The 18510-nt window shown below is 51.3% G+C and overlaps 1 protein-coding gene across 2 annotated transcripts in view; it reads right to left on the bottom strand.

Moving 5' to 3' along the window:
* Nucleotides 1-895: 895 nt before the first annotated feature.
* CLCN1 (chloride voltage-gated channel 1) overlaps nucleotides 896-18510 on the bottom strand; it is a 292883-nt gene continuing 275268 nt past the window's right edge. For both annotated transcript variants that reach the window (XM_063962669.1, XM_063962668.1), the window contains exons 20-23: nucleotides 13129-13164; nucleotides 7270-7374; nucleotides 6488-6574; nucleotides 896-3292 (exon numbers count right to left, since the gene is read on the bottom strand). In XM_063962669.1, the coding sequence (XP_063818739.1) occupies nucleotides 2993-3292; nucleotides 6488-6574; nucleotides 7270-7374; nucleotides 13129-13164 (528 nt within the window). In that variant the 3' untranslated portion in view covers nucleotides 896-2992. The remainder of the gene's footprint in view (nucleotides 3293-6487; nucleotides 6575-7269; nucleotides 7375-13128; nucleotides 13165-18510) is intronic.

Raw genomic sequence — 18510 nt, 5'->3', positions numbered from 1 at the left:
TTGCCCTGTCAACCCTATACTGGCCCCGTCACCCCTGTCCTGGTCCTGCCGCCCCTACCCTGGCCCTGTCACCCCTATCCTGTCCCTATCATTTCTGTCCTGGCCCCGTCACCCCTGTCCTGGCCCCGTCACCCCTGTCCTGGCACCGTCACCCCTGTCCTGGCACCGTCACCCCTGTACTGACCCTGTCACCCCTGTCCTGGCCCTGTTACTGCATACCCTCCAACTACCTTTTATGGCATGTACAGTACCCGCAGCGCCTCCAGACCTCTCCCCAATGCACCACACCTCCGCACCTTCCCCTCCACCACATGCGGCACTCCACCCCTCCCCCACATGCTGTGCCTCCAGACCCCCTACACCACCCGTGGCTCCCACTCCTCCACCACCCACAGCACCTCCAGGCCCCTTCCACCATTCACCCCCCTTATATGTCTCCCCCCACACCTGCCCCCCTCCACCCGCAGCATCTGCAGACACCCTCCTCCATCAGCGGTCCCCCCCTCCCCCACCCCTCCCCCAACAATGGCACCCCCGCACCTGCCCCTCCACCACCTGCAGCACCTCCGGACCTCCTTTCCCATCCGCCGCAACACCCGTACCTGCCCCTACCCTACCCATGGTGCCTGCGGTCCCCTACCCCACCACCGGCACTCCCGTCCCTTCCCATCCCACAGCACCTCCGGAACCCTTCATCCATCCACAACATCCCCACACCTGCCCCTCTCCCACCCGTGGCACCCCTGCCCCTCCCCCACCTGCAGTGCCTCCGGACCCCTCCCCCATCTGCATCCCCCACTCCTCTGCCCCTCCCCCACGCGCAGCACCTCCCGAACCTTCCCCATCCGGGCCCCACCCCCACTTCTGCCTCCCCTCCACCCGCAGCATCTACAGACACCATCCGCAGTCCCCCCCGCACCCGCTACATTCTGTACATCGTGCCCTGCAGGTGCTGTTCACGCCATCGCAAGGGGCTGCGCCTCCTTCACCATCGCACGCCCTTTCATTGTGCAATATTTAACCACTAACAAAGGAATGCAGGTAATACTCCATATAATACAAATATTAAACCCCAGAAAGGCATGCAAGGGTTAAGGGGGCGTAGCCCCTCGCGACGGTGTGAAGAGCGCCCGTAGGGCGCGATGAAGCACCTAGTCATTCTATACTTGGCGTAAAGTCATATACTTGGAATTCTATTGTGTTGTTTCCCATCAGTCCCAGTTCCTGCCTCACCACCAGGATCACTGTAAGATACTATAAATTATATGAGTGTAGTAAATAAACTTTCACATCATGAACTCTGTCAGAGATAATGGATTTTGTACCATAACACGGCGTTAAAATGTATAAACCCCCAAATAAGCAAGCGGTTGATTGTCAGACTGTAAGGAGCGCCCATTTTGTAGGGTGAGGGAATATACACCCTGTTACATAGTGGGCTTGATCCAGAGGAGGAGCTGCTGCGATCGCTCTAGCGCCCTTTGCTGAAGTCGCGGGTGCGGTAATATGCTGATGGTAGTTTCAGCCTTCCCCTTGTGCTTTGGCGGGCGCCGTAGGGGGCTGGCCCTGAGACGCCCACTTTCTGTGTCCCTGTATGCAGTATCACCAACCACCGGTGGTTGTAGACAGTCCACCATCGGTGCACCAACAACATATGCACGAGTCTATGGCAGGCACAGTGTATCCATCTAAGCGTAGGCTCTGGATGTGCGTCTGGGAATGTGGCACGCTTGCAGAGACATGCCCTCCATATTCCCTCAACACACCCAGGCACCAGATTTTTGCGCTCTCTTGAGGCCACCTACCAAGCGCCACCCAGGAACACCCATCTCTTTGTCCCGCTTTGTCTGATACCAGAGACTCCATACGCAACGGCCCGTTTGTGCGTGCAGCCAGGTTAACGCATGCGCCATAGAGGATCTCAAAAAATGTGCTCATGTGTAGAAGCAAATAAAAGCTCAACTACGCAATCATTGGCATTGTACGGAGGTAGCGTCTGAATCAGGCCCAGTGCCTCGTGCCTCAGTTATGTCGCTGATTTCTAGTGATTTGATTGGCTGAATATGCATGAGTATTGGTTCAGTAGGGTTCCCACACGTCATGGTTTCGTCAGCACAACCCCACCGTATTCCAATCCAAATCTTAATCTTGCAATGTTTATTTTCCCAAGAATTCAGGCTCTGGGCGCCCCTTAGTGTACAGGCACTACATAAGGACATGTGGAGCCTACAATTTCATGTCCTGACCAAGCTTCAGGTCACATGGGACTACGGGATTGCGATTTGGAAATGAAAACGGCCCAATATATAGCACAGAGGGCGCATCATACTATAGAGCCGTAACTATTTATCACCACATTGTGTAGGACTTTGCAGTAGAAGTTGGATGGTGGTTTTGGTCTTCTGCCCAGGTTACATTTCTCCCACATAGAGAAACCTGATCAGAAATAACCATCTTCCTATATGTTGTCTTGGAAGCAGAAGGAACACTTGTGAGGGATACGTCTTAGAGCTTTAGACATCCTTATGTGAAGTGTAAGGCGCCTATATAGTCTTGCAGTCTGCCCAGCGATACAATAGAGGTGACTAAGGTTCCATAATCACTGCGTTCGTTGGCATCAGGGTGCTGGGAGCCAGGGTCTTCTCAGGGAATGCAGAGTAGTAAGATAGCTGAGAAGCTTTGAGGCTGTTCCTTCAAATACTTTGTGTAGAGTTCTTGTTGATCCGCATTACGGAGGCTCATTTTAGTGTCACAGGTAAGGTCCACATGAACGTTTTCAGTAGCAGTATAAAGGGCACGTACTTAATGTAAGTATGTAAAGCGGGTGTAGGGATGACCAGACAGATGGAGCAGGGGCTTACTGATGACCACTCCGAGCAGCCTATAGCCTTCAAAACATTCTTGGTGTGTCCAGCTCAACAATGGATACACTGTAGCCTCGCCCAAAGATAGTGATAGCCATATCATGCCCCATGGCACCTTTGGCGTTACGTTACAGCGGCACCTCGTCTTCACTGTGCTCGGGAAAGACCTGGAAGTCCTTCAGGATCTGCGACACATTCTCTGACCCTTGACCGGACAGATCGTCCAGCTCGGAGTCTGGGGTCACTTCCGGCGTGACTACTATTGTGGGCTCATCAGGGAGCATTGAAGGGTCTGGAGAGGGAGGAGCCTTGGGAACCGTTCTGTGGGAATTCTTGTGAGACAAGGAGCGTTGGGCATCACGGAAGCTGGCGAAGGGGGGGCGCAGGCGGACGCCTGACTGGGCAGTGCCCTCTATGGCCTTCTGCAGCTGATGGAGAAAAGAAATACAAAGCACCTATAGTAATCTTAATTGTAAGTGTATTTTTACAACTAGTATCTCATTATTTATACCTAATAGGTTTCCATGGTGTACGGGATAATTACCCAATACTGTCTGATATAATGATAGTTTTATATAAAAGCACAAGAGCGCAGGCCCATAAACCAAATGCTTTCATACAGGACAAATATCAGCATTATTATGTTACAGCCAGAGCCGTAACTAGACATTTTGGTGCCCTGTCCTAGAAAGAGAATTGGTGCCCCCTCTCCCCCATATTTAAAAGAGGGACAGTGTGTGCCGAAGGCACGTGCCAAAAAAACTAGGGGTGTGGCTTTATAAGGAGGGACGTGGCCACAAAATAGTACCAATTCACATTACACCGCACAGTAGCGTCCGTTACACACATTACACCGCACAGTAGTGTCCGTTACACACATTACACCACACAGTAGTTTCCGTTATTCACATTACACCACACAGTAGTGTCCGTTATTCACATTACACCGCACAGTAGTGTCCGTTATTCACATTACTCTGCACAGTAGTGTCCGTTACACACATTACACCACACAGTAGTGTCCGTTATTCACATTACACCCCACAGTAGTGTCCGTTACTCACATTACACCGCACAATAGTGTCCGTTACACACATTACATTGCACAGTAGTGTCCTTTATTCACATTACACCGCACAATAGTGTCCGTTACACACATTACATCGCACAGTAGTGTCCGCTATTCACATTACACCACACAGTAGTGTCCGTTATTCACATTACACCACACAGTAGTGTCCGTTATTCAAATTACACCGCACAATAGTGTCCGTTACACACATTACACCGCACAGTAGTGTCTGTTATTCACATTACACCACACAGTAGTGTCCGTTATTCACATTACACCACACAGTAGTGTCCGTTATTCACATTACACCACACAGTAGTGTCCGTTATTCACATTACACCACACAGTAGTGTCCGTTATTCACATTACACCGCACAATAGTGTCCGTTACACACATTACACCGCACAATAGTGTCTGTTATTCACATTACACCACACAGTAGTGTCCGTTATTCACATTACTCCGCACAGTAGTCTCTGTTGTTCACATTACACCGCACAGTAGTGTCCGTTACACACATTACACCGCACAGTAGTGTCCGTTACACACATTACACCACACAGTAGTGTCCGTTATTCACATTACACCACACAGTAGTGTCCATTACACACATTACACCGCACAGTAGTGTCCGTTACACACATTACACCGCACAGTAGTGTCCATTAGTCGCATTGAACCGCACAATAGTACCCATGATACACGTTACACCACAGTAGAGCCACTTAAACACATTACACCACACAGTAGTGTCCATTACACACATTATACCGCACAGTAGTGTCCGTTATTCACATTACACCACATAGTAGTGTCCGTTATTCACATTATTCCACACAGTAGTGTCCATTATTCACATTATTCCACACAGTAGTGTCCATTATTCACATTACTCCGCATAGTAGTGTCCATTATTCACATCACTCCGCACAGTAGTGTCCATTACACACATTATACCGCACAGTAGTGTCCGTTATTCACATTACACCACATAGTAGTGTCCGTTATTCACATTACACCACATAGTAGTGTCCGTTATTCACATTATTCCACACAGTAGTTTCCATTATTCACATTACACCGCACAGTAGTGTCCGTTATTCACATTACTCCGCACAGTAGTGTCCGTTACACACATTACACCACACAGTAGTGTCCGTTATTCATATTACACCCCACAGTAGTGTCCGTTACTCACATTACACCGCACAATAGTGTCCGTTACACACATTACACCGCACAGTAGTGTCCATTATTCACATTACACCGCACAGTAGTGTCCATTATTCACATCACTCCACACAGTAGTGTCCGTTACACACATTACACCGCACAGTAGTGTCCGTTATTCACATTACACCACACAGTAGTGTCCATTACACACATTACACCACACAGCAGTGTCCGTTACACACATTACACCACACAGTAGTGTCCATTACACACATTACACCGCACAGTAGTGTCCATTAGTCGCATTGAACCGCACAATAGTACCCATAATACACGTTACACCACAGTAGAGCCCCTTATAAACATTACACCACACAGTAGTGTCCATTACACACATTATACCGCACAGTAGTGCCCGTTATTCACATTACACCACATAGTAGTGTCCGTTATTCACATTATTCCACACAGTAGTGTCCATTATTCACTTTATTCCACACAGTAGTGTCCATTACACACATTATACCGCACAGTAGTGTCCGTTATTCACATTACACCACATAGTAGTGTTCGTTATTCACATTACACCACATAGTAGTGTCCGTTATTCACATTATTCCACACAGTAGTGTTCGTTATTCACATTACACCGCACAGTAGTGTCATTATTCACATTATTCCACACAGTAGTGTCCGTTACACACATTACACCGCACAGTAGTGTCCGTTACACACATTACACTGCACAGTAGTGTCCATTAGTCGCATTGAACCGCACAATAGTACCCATAATACACGTTACACAACAGTAGAGCCCCTTATACACATTATGCCATGGAGGAGCCCCTTTTTTGGGAAATCATTTTTTTTTTTACTAAAAAAAACACGTTCATTTTATTGGTCAATAATAAAAGTATTATTCATAAATGAAGTTTGATGGAGGAGAGGGAGGGTGGTGAAACTTCATATACTCTCGCACAGGGTGCTCTTATACCTGGGGTCAACACTGATGTGGCCCTAATGGCCAACAGGATGATAAAACCGGAGCTGCCTTATACTTCTATTCTCCATGCTCTCTGTTCCCAAGGCCCAGCACTAATAAAGGGAGCTGAGGATGAGTAAATTCATGTAGACTCCTGGTACAACACACAATGTAGCAACTACAATCACTTTAAATCTATAAATAAAAATCTAATACAGGTAAAATGTCTGGGGGTCCTATTGTAGAAAAATGGAGACTAGCGCAATTAGGGAGATTAGGCATCCCCCCTCCCCATCCCCCAATAAGACACAGGTCTCATGTGCGGAGCCATGTTTGTTACTGGCATAATGCTACGTGTCTCTGGGTCACTGCGGTTCTGCTCATCTTTTCCTCACCTCTTTCAGGGCAATGACTCCTCTCAGTTTCCCTCCGCTGGTGACATAGACTTGGCTCAGGCCCAGGAGTGAGAAGAGAGTGTGAGTCTGTAGGGGAGAAAGACGGGGCATAAGATTTCTCATAGCAGAAGCTGCCACCACCCCCACCCCCCAATAAATATGTTAATACTCCGTATAGGAGTATCATCTTACTTTTATTCCAATGTCATAAAAGAGTGTCGTCAGAAAAGAAAGAAAAATGTTGTTCAACGCATACTGCCATATTTCTGTGACTGTCTGTACCACCTCACAAGTAAATGACCCATACAGTATGCTTGCAGAAACGTAGTCAGCGGGTTTATTGTATCACCTCATTTACGTGTACCAACATGAAGCTGAGACAACCAGATAACTCCCCTGACATACTGGTCCTGAGTCTGGGTTGGAAGAATCCATGGCAGCGATTGCATCTGACGCATGCATATACCTTTTCTGCAGTCTTTGACGCATGTACAGTCTGCAGACAGCCACGATATGCGTCTGTATCTTACGCGTCTGATATTATGCCAACTGTATCAGCCAACAACCATGGTTTCTGTCGTCCGGTTCTGATGTCTTACAGGAGACAAGCAATCAGTAGACTGTCTGCCTGCTTTGCAATCTGAATACCTGGCAGGTAATTATCTCCAGGTACAGGCAGCTCCTGGTCGTGGCGGCCCTAAGGCTGACTGACGCTATATGCCCAATGGCAGGGAGTATTCTCATGTCTGCTATCTGCCTGGGTGTAGCCACAGGTAACGCACCTTGTGAAGCGACGTCCTCTCCACCAGCTGGAATGGCGATGGGTCTATTAGGCAGCTGTCAAATGAGGCTTTCTTCCCCAGCTCCTGCTGCTCCCAGACTGCGATCTGTAAATGGCAAAGGCGTATCATTTATCTGTTCCACCGGCACCCTGGAGGGCACCACAAAGTGCAAAACAGCAGCCTTGCAACGCAGAGCCACATGGGGGGATATGTCATGCGCCTTAATTGGCGCAAGTGCGCCTAGATTTTCCCAAGTTCTACGTGTTTGCTGAGCAAGGAGGGCATATTTATAAAGAGACGCAGTTTGCGCAAGCAGAGCGGAGGAATTAGGCAGAGCTGATATGTTCTAAGCAACGTAGGAAACAAACACAATGGTGCAAGAATGTGCAAGGAAGGAGATTACAGTATACAGAGACAATGAGATACGGGGGGGGGGGTGCAATTTTTGGGGCGTTGGTTGCCATGCAGAAGGGGACATTTCCATTCTCTAAAAGGGCCAGCTGCAGGGGTCTCCTATCAAACAATGGACCTCTGTAGAATTCAGGCCAATGACAGAATACAGCGCGGAGGGCTGTTCTGTGCCCGCCCCTAATGCACCATGCTGCTGTCCAGTGTGGAGGGCTGATCTGTGCCCGCCCCCAACGCGCCATGCTGCTGTCCAGTGTGGAGGGCTGTTCTGTGCCCGCCCCCAACGCGCCATGCTGCTGTCCAGTGTGGAGGGCTGTTCTGTGCCCGCCCCCACCGCGCCATGCAAGCTGTCCAGTGTGGAGGCTGATCTGTGCCCGCCCCCACCGCGCAATGCTGCTGTTTGCTCACTGATATATGGTTATACTTTAGAACAGTGCAGCAACATTTGGCACTAAGACTTTCATGTCCCATTCTCTGCCGAAAGTATGGGGCAGATTCAATTGGATCAGTGACACTGGAGCCGTGAACACATCTGGGCAATATGGTAGGTTAGACACCAGCAATGGGGGCATGCAGCAATGGGGGAACACAGTGGAGGGGGCACACAGCAATGGGGGCACACAGCAATGGGGCCATGCAGCAATAGGGGCACACAGTGGAGGGGGCACACAGCAATGGGGGCACACAGTAATAAGGGCACACAGTGGAGGGGGCACACAGCAATGGGGGCACACAGTGTCAGGGGCACACAGCAATGGGGGCACACAGTGGAAGGGGCACACAGCAATGGGGGCACACAGTGGAGGGGGCACACAGCAATGGGGGCATGCAGCAATGGGGGCACACAGTGGAGGGGGCACACAGCAATGGGGGCACACAGTGGAAGGGGCATGAAGCAATGGGGACACACAGGCTGAGGAGGCATACAGTGGAGGCGCACACAGCAATGGGGGCATGCAGCAATAGGGGCACATAGTGGAGGGGGCACACAGTAATGGGGGCATGCAGCAATGGGGGCACACAGCAATGGGGGCACACAGTGGAGGGGTCACACAGCAATGGGGGCATGCAGCAATAGGGGCACACAGTGGAGGGGGCACACAGCAATGGGGGCACACAGTGGAAGAGGCATGGAGCAATGGGGACACACAGCTGAGGGGCACACAGTGGTGGGGGCACACAGTGGAGGAGGCAGGCAGTGTAGGGGGAATGCAGCAATAGGGGCACACAGCGGAGGAGGCAGGCAGTGGAGGGGGAATGCAGCAATAGGGGCACACAGCGGTGGAGGCAGGCAGTGGAGGGGGAATGCAGCAATAGGGGCACACAGTGGAGGAGGCAGGCAGTGGCGGGGGAATGCAGCAATAGGGGCACACAGTGGAGGAGGCAGGCAGTGGAGGGGGAATGCAGCAATAGGGGCACACAGTGGAGGAGGTAGGCAGTGGAGGGGGAATGCAGCAATAGGGGCACAGAGTGGAAGAGGCAGGCAGTGAAGGGGGAATGCAGCAATAGGGGCACACAGTGGAGGAGGCAGGCAGTGGAGGGGGAATGCAGCAATAGGGGCACACAACGGCGGAGGTAGGCAGTGGAGGGGGAATGCAGCAATAGGGGCACACAGCGGAGGAGGCAGGCAGTGGAGGGGGAATGCAGCAATAGGGGGACACAGTGGAGGAGGCAGGCAGTGGAGTGGGCACACAGCAATAGGGGCACACAGTGGAGGAGGCAGGCAGTGGAGGGGGAATGCAGCAATAGGGGCACACAGTGGAGGAGGCAGGCAGTGGAGGCGGAATGCAGCAATAGGGGCACACAGTGGAGGAGGCAGGCAGTGGAGTGGGCACACAGCAATAGGGGCACACAGTGGAGGAGGCAGGCAGTGGAGTGGGCACACAGCAATAGGGGCACACAGTGGAGGAGGCAGGCAGTGAAGGGGGAATGCAGCAATAGGCGCAAACAGCGGAGGAGACAGGCAGTGGAGGGGGAATGCAGCAATAGGGGCACAGAGTGGAGGAGGCAGACAGTGAAGGGGGAATGCAGCAATAGGGGCACACAGTGGAGGAGGCAGGCAGTGAAGGGGGAATGCAGCAATAGGGGCACACAGTGGAGGAGGCAGGCAGTGGAGGGGGAATGCAGCAATAGGGGCACACAGTGGAGGAGGCAGGCAGTGGAGGGGGAATGCAGCAATAGGGGCACACAACGGCGGAGGCAGGCAGTGGAGGGGGAATGCAGCAATAGGGGCACACAATGGCGGAGGCAGGCAGTGGAGGGGGAATGCAGCAATAGGGGCACACAGCGGAGGAGGCAGGCAGTGGAGGGGGAATGCAGCAATAGGGGGACACAGTGGAGGGGGCAGGCAGTGGAGGGGGAATGCAGCAATACGGGGCACACAGCGGAGGAGGCAGGCAGTGGAGGGGGAATGCAGCAATAGGGGCACACAGTGGAGGATGCAGGCAGTGGAGGGGGAATGCAGCAATAGGGGCACACAGTGGAGGAGGCAGGCAGTGAAGGGGGAATGCAGCAATAGGGGCACACAGTGGAGGAGGCAGGCAGTGGAGGGTGAATGCAGCAATAGGGGCACACAATGGAGGAGGCAGGCAGTGAAGGGGGAATGCAGCAATAGGGGCACACAGTGGAGGAGGCAGGCAGTGGAGGGGAATGCAGCAATAGGGGCACACAGTGGAGGAGGCAGGCAGTGAAGGGGGAATGCAGCAATAGGGGCACACAGTGGAGGAGACAGGCAGTGGAGTGGGAATGCAGCAATAGGGGCACACAGCGGAGGAGGCAGGCAGTGGAGGGGGCACACAGCAATAGGGGCACACAGCGGTGGAGGCAGGCAGTGGAGGGGGAATGCAGCAATAGGCGCACACAGCGGAGGAGGCAGGCAGTGGAGGGGGAATGCAGCAATAGGGGCACACAGTGGAGGAGGCAGGCAGTGGAGGGGGAATGCAGCAATAGGGGCACACAGTGGAGGAGGCAGGCAGTGGAGTGGGCACACAGCAATAGGGGCACACAGTGGAGGAGGCAGGCAGTGGAGGGGGAATGCAGCAATAGGGGCACACAGTGGAGGAGGCAGGCAGTGGAGGGGGAATGCAGCAATAGGGGCACACAGTGGAGGAGGCAGGCAGTGGAGGGGGCACACAGCGGAGGAGGCAGGCAGTGGAGTGGGCACACAGCAATAGGGACACACAGCGGTGGAGGCAGGCAGTGGAGGGGGAATGCAGCAATAAGGGCACACAGTGGAGGGGGCAGGCAGTGGAGGGGGAATGCAGCAATAAGGGCACACAGTGGAGGGGGCAGGCAGTGGAGGGGGAATGCAGCAATAGGGGCACACAGCGGAGGAGGCAGGCAGTGGAGGGGGAATGCAGCAATAGGGGCACACAGTGGAGGAGGCAGGCAGTGGAGGGGGAATGCAGCAATAAGGGCACACAGTGGAGGGGGCAGGCAGTGGAGGGGGAATGCAGCAATAGGGGCACACAGCGGAGGAGGCAGGCAGTGGAGGGGGCACACAGCAATGGGGGCACACAGTGGAGGAGGCAGGCAGTGTGGGGGGGGAATGCAGCAATAGGGGCACACAGCGGAGGAGGCAGGCAGTGGAGGGGGCACACAGCGGAGGAGGCAGGCAGTGGACGGGGAATGCAGCAATAGGGGCACACAGCGGAGGAGGCAGGCAGTGGAGGGGGCACACAGCAATAGGGGCACACAGTGGAGGAGGCAGGCAGTGGGGGGGGGGAATACAGCAATAGGGGCACACAGCGGAGGAGGCAGGCAGTGGAGGGGGCACACAGCGGAGGAGGCAAGGCTTCACAGAACGCTTCACATCACTGAGGTCTCCTGAAGTGAAAGTGCATTGTATGATATTGATATTTCCAGGGTTCCAGTCTCTGCTTCCTGCATGGGTGCTGGCTCTGTGGGTGTTGCGCCAGACCCTCCAACGTGACCCCTTCCACCAGGAACAAAATTCTTCGCTCCTGCAATTCCCACTTCATTTACAATTGCAGTCACCTGTGTTGGCTAATTAATGGAAATCAAGGGTGCTTGGTCGCAGGTTACTGCAATCACATATGTATGAAGTATAAACAAAAGCAGAGAATTTAGTACATGGTGGAAGGGGTCATGTTGCATGCCATATTTTTTTTGGGGGGTGGGGGCGTTTACACTCCATGAAACCATTGGCTTAGATGGGTTTCATGGAGTGTAAAACCATGAGGCCACCGCTAATACACCATGGTCTGCACAAGTGCAGGACGCAGGAGCATTGGGGGTCATTCCGAGTTGTTCGCTCGCAAGCTGCTTTTAGCAGCTTTGCACACGCTAAGCCGCCGCCTACTGGGAGTGAATCTTAGCTTATCAAAATTGCGAACGAAAGATTAGCAGAATTGCGAATAGACACTTCTTAGCAGTTTCTGAGTAGCTCCAGACTTACTCTGCATCTGCGATCAGTTCAGTCAGTTTCGTTCCTGGTTTGACGTCACAAACACACCCAGCGTTCGCCCAGACACTCCTCCGTTTCTCCAGCCACTCCCGCGTTTTTCCCAGAAACGGTAGCGTTTTTTCGCACACACCCATAAAACGGCCAGTTTCCGCCCAGAAACACCCACTTCCTGTCAATCACATTACGATCACCAGAACGAAGAAAAAACCTCGTAATGCCGTGAGTAAAATTCCTAACTGCATAGCAAATTTACTTGGCGCAGTCGCACTGCGGACATTGCGCATGCGCAGTAGCGACTATTCGCTCCGTTGCGACAAAAAAATAACGAGCGAACAACTCGGAATGACCCCCATTGTCCAACTCCAGTTTCTGTCAATGGCCCTCATTCCGAGTTGTTCGCTCGCTAGCTGCTTTTAGCAGCAATGCAAACGCTAGGCCGCCGCCCTCTGGGAGTGTATCTTAGCTTTAGCAGATGTGCGAACAAAAGGATCGCAGCGCTGCTACAATAAAACATTTTGCAGTTTCTGAGCAGCTCGAGACTTACTCCTAGATTGCGATCACTTCAGACTGTTCAGTTCCTGTTTTGATGTCACGAACACGCCCTGCGTTCGGCCAGCCACGCCTGCGTTTCCCCAGGCACGCTTGCGTGTGTATATCTGACACGCCTACGTTTTTCCACACACTCAGCGAAAATGGTCAGTTACCTCCCAGAAACACCCACTTCCTGTCAATCACTCTGCGGCCAGCAGTGCGATTGAAAAGCGTCGCTAGACCTTGTGTGAAACGGCATCGGCTGTTGTGAAAGTACATTGCGTGTGCGCATTGCGCCGCATGCGCAGAAGTGCCGTGTTTTTGCCTGATCGCTGCGCAGCGACCGAAAACAGCTGGCGAACAACTCGGAATGACCACCAATAGCAGAAACGACTTTCCTCAGCACCAGCCACACTTGTGTGTTCTCTTCACCTGTCTCACTCATAGCAATCTGTCTACTGCTGTCTCACAACCATACGTCCCCTGTCTCTCACCTCCTCCGGTGTCATCGTGTCCTCTGGTTCAGATTCCTGAGGAGAGACAAGAAGTTACAGTCCTGTGACTTCATGTAAATCCCTCTCATGCAGACCAGGGGTTATATTTACTAAGGAGCGGTTTGTCAGAGTTGCGATCATCGGTGGCTTTTACCAATAGTTTTACAATAGGAATAAAGGCTAAATCGGGACAGTTTTATATTTGTTCCTACCGTATTACTACTCTAGAACGATCAGTCAGAGTCGCCGTTGATCAGCGACTTTGACAAACCGCGCCTTAGTATATTATACTATTCCGGTCTGACACCAGCAATATATAATATATATTTTTGTTTTTTTATCATCATTTTGTTTCATCTTTTCGTTTCCCCTCTACTGTATTCTATATTATTCTTTTATAATCTTCTGTATATGAGAGTGCCTCTTTAAACAATCATCTGAATTTGTATAGGTGAAATCACTTTTTAAGTTACATTTTACGACGGGACATCTGATACAGAGGGGGGAATTCAATTGCGTGCGGATGTCTTCACCCGACGAATCAGCGTAGAAACAGCCGCACTTTACAGTACCCCAATCTTGCAAAAAAACGCTCGCAATCCCATGGGGTTGCAAAGTAGTTTTGTGCAAATTCAGGCAGGTAGAGAAGGGTGCGAGATGTGGTGCAGCAGCCGGCGTTTAAATACCACGGCAGTGGCAGCTCACACCCTTCGCCCGCAATTGAATTCCCCCTAAGTCTGCAGCTAGATGAGACCTCTATTCTAACAGATTTATATTGTTTAAATAAAATAAGATTTTACTTACCGATAAATCTATTTCTCGTAGTCCGTAGTGGATGCTGGGGACCCCGTCAGGACCATGGGGGGAATAGCGGCTCCGCAGGAGACAGGGCACAAAAGTAAAAGCTTTAGGATCAGGTGGTGTGCACTGGCTCCTCCCCCTATGACCCTCCTCCAAGCCTCAGTTAGGATACTGTGCCCGGACGAGCGTACACAATAAGGAAGGATTTTGAATCCCGGGTAAGACTCATACCAGCCACACCAATCACACTGTACAACCTGTGATCTGAACCCAGTTAACAGCATGATAACAGCGGAGCCTCTGAAAAGATGTCTCACAACAATAATAACCCGATTTTTGTAACAATAACTATGTACAAGTATTGCAGACAATCCGCACTTGGGATGGGCGCCCAGCATCCACTACGGACTACGAGAAATAGATTTATCGGTAAGTAAAATCTTATTTTCTCTGACGTCCTAGTGGATGCTGGGGACTCCGTCAGGACCATGGGGATTATACCAAAGCTCCCAAACGGGCGGGAGAGTGCGGATGACTCTGCAGCACCGAATGAGAGAACTCCAGGTCCTCTTTAGCCAGGGTATCAAATTTGTAGAATTTTACAAACGTGTTCTCCCCCGACCACGTAGCTGCTCGGCAGAGTTGTAATGCCGAGACCCCTCGGGCAGCCGCCCAGGATGAGCCCACCTTCCTTGTGGAATGGGCCTTGACAGATTTAGGCTGTGGCAGGCCTGCCACAGAATGTGCAAGTTGAAATGTGCTACAAATCCAACAAGCAATCGTCTGCTTAGAAGCAAGAGCACCCAGTTTGTTGGGTGCATACAGGATAACAGCGAGTCAGTTTTCCTGACTCCAGCCGTCCTGGAAACCTATATTTTCAGGGCCCTGACAACATCTAGCAACTTGGAGTCCTCCAAGTCCCTAGTAGCCGCAGGTACCACAATAAGCTGGTTCAGGTGAAACGCTGACACCACCTTAGGAAGAAACTGGGGACGAGTCCGCAGCTCTGCCCTGTCCGAATGGACAATCAGATATGGCTTTTGTGAGACAAAGCCGCCAATTCTGACACTTGCCTGGCCGAGGCCAGGGCCAACAGCATGGTCACTTTTCATGTGAGATATTTCAAATCCACAGATTTGAGCGGTTTAAAATGTGATTTGAGGAATCCCAGAACTACGTTGAGATCCCACAGTGCCACTGGAGGCACAAAAAGGGGGTTGTATATGCAATACTCCCTTGACAAACTTCTGGACTTCAGGAACTGAAGCCAATTCTTTCTGGAAGAAAATTGACAGGGCCGAAATTTGAACCTTAATGGACCCCAATTTGAGGCCCATAGACACTCCAGTTTGCAGGAAATGCAGGAATCGACCGAGTTGAAATTTCTTCGTGGGGCCTTCCTGGCCTCACACCACGCAACATATTTTCGCCACATGTGGTGATAATGTTTTGCGGTCACCTCCTTCCTGGCTTTGACCAGGGTAGGAATGACCTCTTCCGGAATGCCTTTTTCCCTTAGGATCTGGCGTTCCACCGCCATGCCGTCAAACGCAGTCGCGGTAAGTCTTGGAACAGACCTGGTACTTGCTGAAGCAAGTCCCTTCTTAGCGGCAGAGGCCATGAGTCCTCTGTGAGCATTTCTTGAAGTTCCGGGTGCCACGTCCTTCTTGGCCAATCCGGAGCCACGAGTATAGTTCTTACTCCTCTACGTCTTATAATTCTCAGTACCTTGGTTATGAGAAGCAGAGGAGGGAACACATACACCGACTGGTACACCCACGGTGTTACCAGAACGTCCACAGATATTGCTTGAGGGTCTCTTGACCTGGCGCAATACCTGTCCAGTTTTTTGTTCAGGCGGGACGCCATCATGTCCACCTTTGGTCTTTCCCAACGGTTCACAATCATGTGGAATACTTCCCGATGAAGTCCCCACTCTCCCGGGTGGAGGTCGTGCCTGCTGAGGAAGTCTGCTTCCCAGTTGTCCACTCCCGGAATGAACACTGCTGACAGTGCTATCACATGATTTTTCGCCCAGCGAAGAATCCTTGCAGTTTCTGCCATTGCCCTCCTGCTTCTTGTGCCGCCCTGTCTGTTTACGTGGGCGACTGCCGTGATGTTGTCCCACTGGATCAATACCGGCTGACCTTGAAGCAGAGGTCTTGCTAAGCTTAGAACATTGTAAATTGCCCTTAGCTCCAGTATATTTATGTGGAGAGAAGTCTCCAGACTTGATCACACTCCCTGGAAATTTTTTTTCCCTTTGTGACTGCTCCCCAGCCTCTCAGGCTGGCATCCGTGGTCACCAGGACCCAGTCCTGAATGCCGAATCTGCGGCCCTTTAGTAGATGAGCACTCTGCAGCCACCGCAGAAGAAACACCCTTGTCCTTGGAGACAGGGTTATCCGCTGATGCATCTGAAGATGCGATCCGGACCATTTTTCCAGCAGATCCCACTGAAAAGTTCTTGCGTGAAATCTACCGAATGGAATCGCTTCGTAAGAAGCCACCATTTTTCCCAGGACCCTTGTGCAATGATGCACTGACACTTTTCCTGGTTTTAGGAGGTTCCTGACTAGCTCGGATAACTCCCTGGCTTTCTTCTCCGGGAGAAACACCTTTTTCTGGACTGTGTCCAGAATCATCCCTAGGAACAGCAGACGTGTCGTCGGAAACAGCTGCGGTTTTGGAATATTTAGAATCCACCCGTGCTGTCGTAGAACTACTTGAGATAGTGCTACTCCGACCTCCAACTGTTCTCTGGACCTTGCCCCTATCAGGAGATCGTCCATTTTCTTTGAAGAAGAATCATCATTTCGGCCATTACCTTGGTAAGGACCCGGGGTGCCGTGGACAATCCAACCGGCAGCGTCTGAAACTGATAGTGACAGTTCTGTACCACGAACCTGAGGTACCCTTGGTGAGAAGGGCAAATTGGGACATGGAGGTAAGCATCCCTGATGTCCCGGGACACCATATAGTCCCCTTCTTCCTGGTTCGCTATCACTGCTCTGAGTGACTCCATCTTGATTTGAACCTTTGTATGTAAGTGTTCAACTATTTCAGATTTAGAATAGGTCTCACCGAGCCGTCTGGCTTCAGTACCACAATATAGTGTGGAATAATACCCCTTTCCTTGTTGTAGGAGGGGTACTTTGATTATCACCTGCTGGGAATACAGCTTGTGAATTGTTTCCACTACTGCCTCCCTGTCGGAGGGAGACGTTGGTAAAGCAGACTTCAGGAACCTGCGAGGGGGAGACGTCTCGAATTTCCAATCTGTACCCCTGGGATACTACTTGTAGGATCCAGGGGTCCACTTGCGAGTGAGCCCACTGCGTGCTGAAACTCTTGAGATGACCCCCCCCACCGCACCTGAGTCCGCTTGTACGGCCCCAGCGTCATGCTGAGGACTTGGCAGAAGCGGTGGAGGGCTTCTGTTTCTGGGAATGGGCTGCCTGCTGCAGTCTTCTTCCCTTTCCTCTATCCCATGGCAGATATGACTGGCCTTTTGCCCGCTTGCCCTTATGGGGACGAAAGGACTGAGGCTGAAAAGACGTTGTCTTTTTCTCCTTTATACGGCAATACTTCCATGTGCCGTTTGGAATCTGCCTCACCTGACCACTGTCGTGTCCATAAACAACTTCTGGCAGATATGGACATCGCACTTACTCTTGATGCCAGAGTGCAAATATCCCTCTGTGCATCTTGCATATATAGAAATGCATCCTTTAAATGCTCTATAGTCAATAAAATACTGTCCCTGTCAAGGGTATCAATATTTTCAGTCAGGGAATCCGACCAAGCCACCCCAGCGCTGCACATCCAGGCTGAGGCGATCGCTGGTCGCAGTATAACACCAGTATGTGTGTATATACTTTTTAGGATATTTTCCAGCCTCCTATCAGCTGGCTCCTTGAGGGCGGCCCTATCTGGAGACGGTACCGCCACTTGTTTTGATAAGCGTGTGAGCGCCTTATCCACCCTAAGGGGTGTTTCCCAACGCGCCCTAACTTCTGGCGGGAAAGGGTATACCGCCAATAATTTTCTATCGGGGGAAACCCACGCATCATCACACACTTCATTTAATTTATCTGATTCAGGAAAAACTACAGGTAGTTTTTTCACACTCCACATAATACCCTTTTTTGTGGTACTTGTAGTATCAGAAATATGTAACACCTCCTTCATTGCCCTTAACAAGTAACGTGTGGCCCTAAAGGAAAATACGTTTGTTTATTCACCGTCGACACTGGAGTCAGTGTCCGTGTCTGTGTCGACCGACTGAGGTAAAAGGACGTTTTAACGCCCCTGACGGTGTTTGAGACGCCTGGACAGGTACTAATTGGTTTGCCGGCCGTCTCATGTCGTCAACCGACCTTGCAGCGTGTTGACATTATCACGTAATTCCTTAAATAAGCCAACCATTCCGGTGTCGACTCCCTAGAGAGTGACCTCACCATTACAGGCAATTGCTCCGCCTCCTCACCAACATCGTCCTCATACATGTCGACACACACGTACCGACACACAGCACACATACAGGGAATGCTCTGATAGAGGACAGGACCCCACTAGCCC

The sequence above is a fragment of the Pseudophryne corroboree genome, chromosome 3, assembly GCF_028390025.1.
Source record: "Pseudophryne corroboree isolate aPseCor3 chromosome 3, aPseCor3.hap2, whole genome shotgun sequence".
Lineage (NCBI taxonomy): Eukaryota > Metazoa > Chordata > Amphibia > Anura > Myobatrachidae > Pseudophryne > Pseudophryne corroboree.
This window is presented reverse-complemented; position numbering and strand designations above follow the sequence as displayed.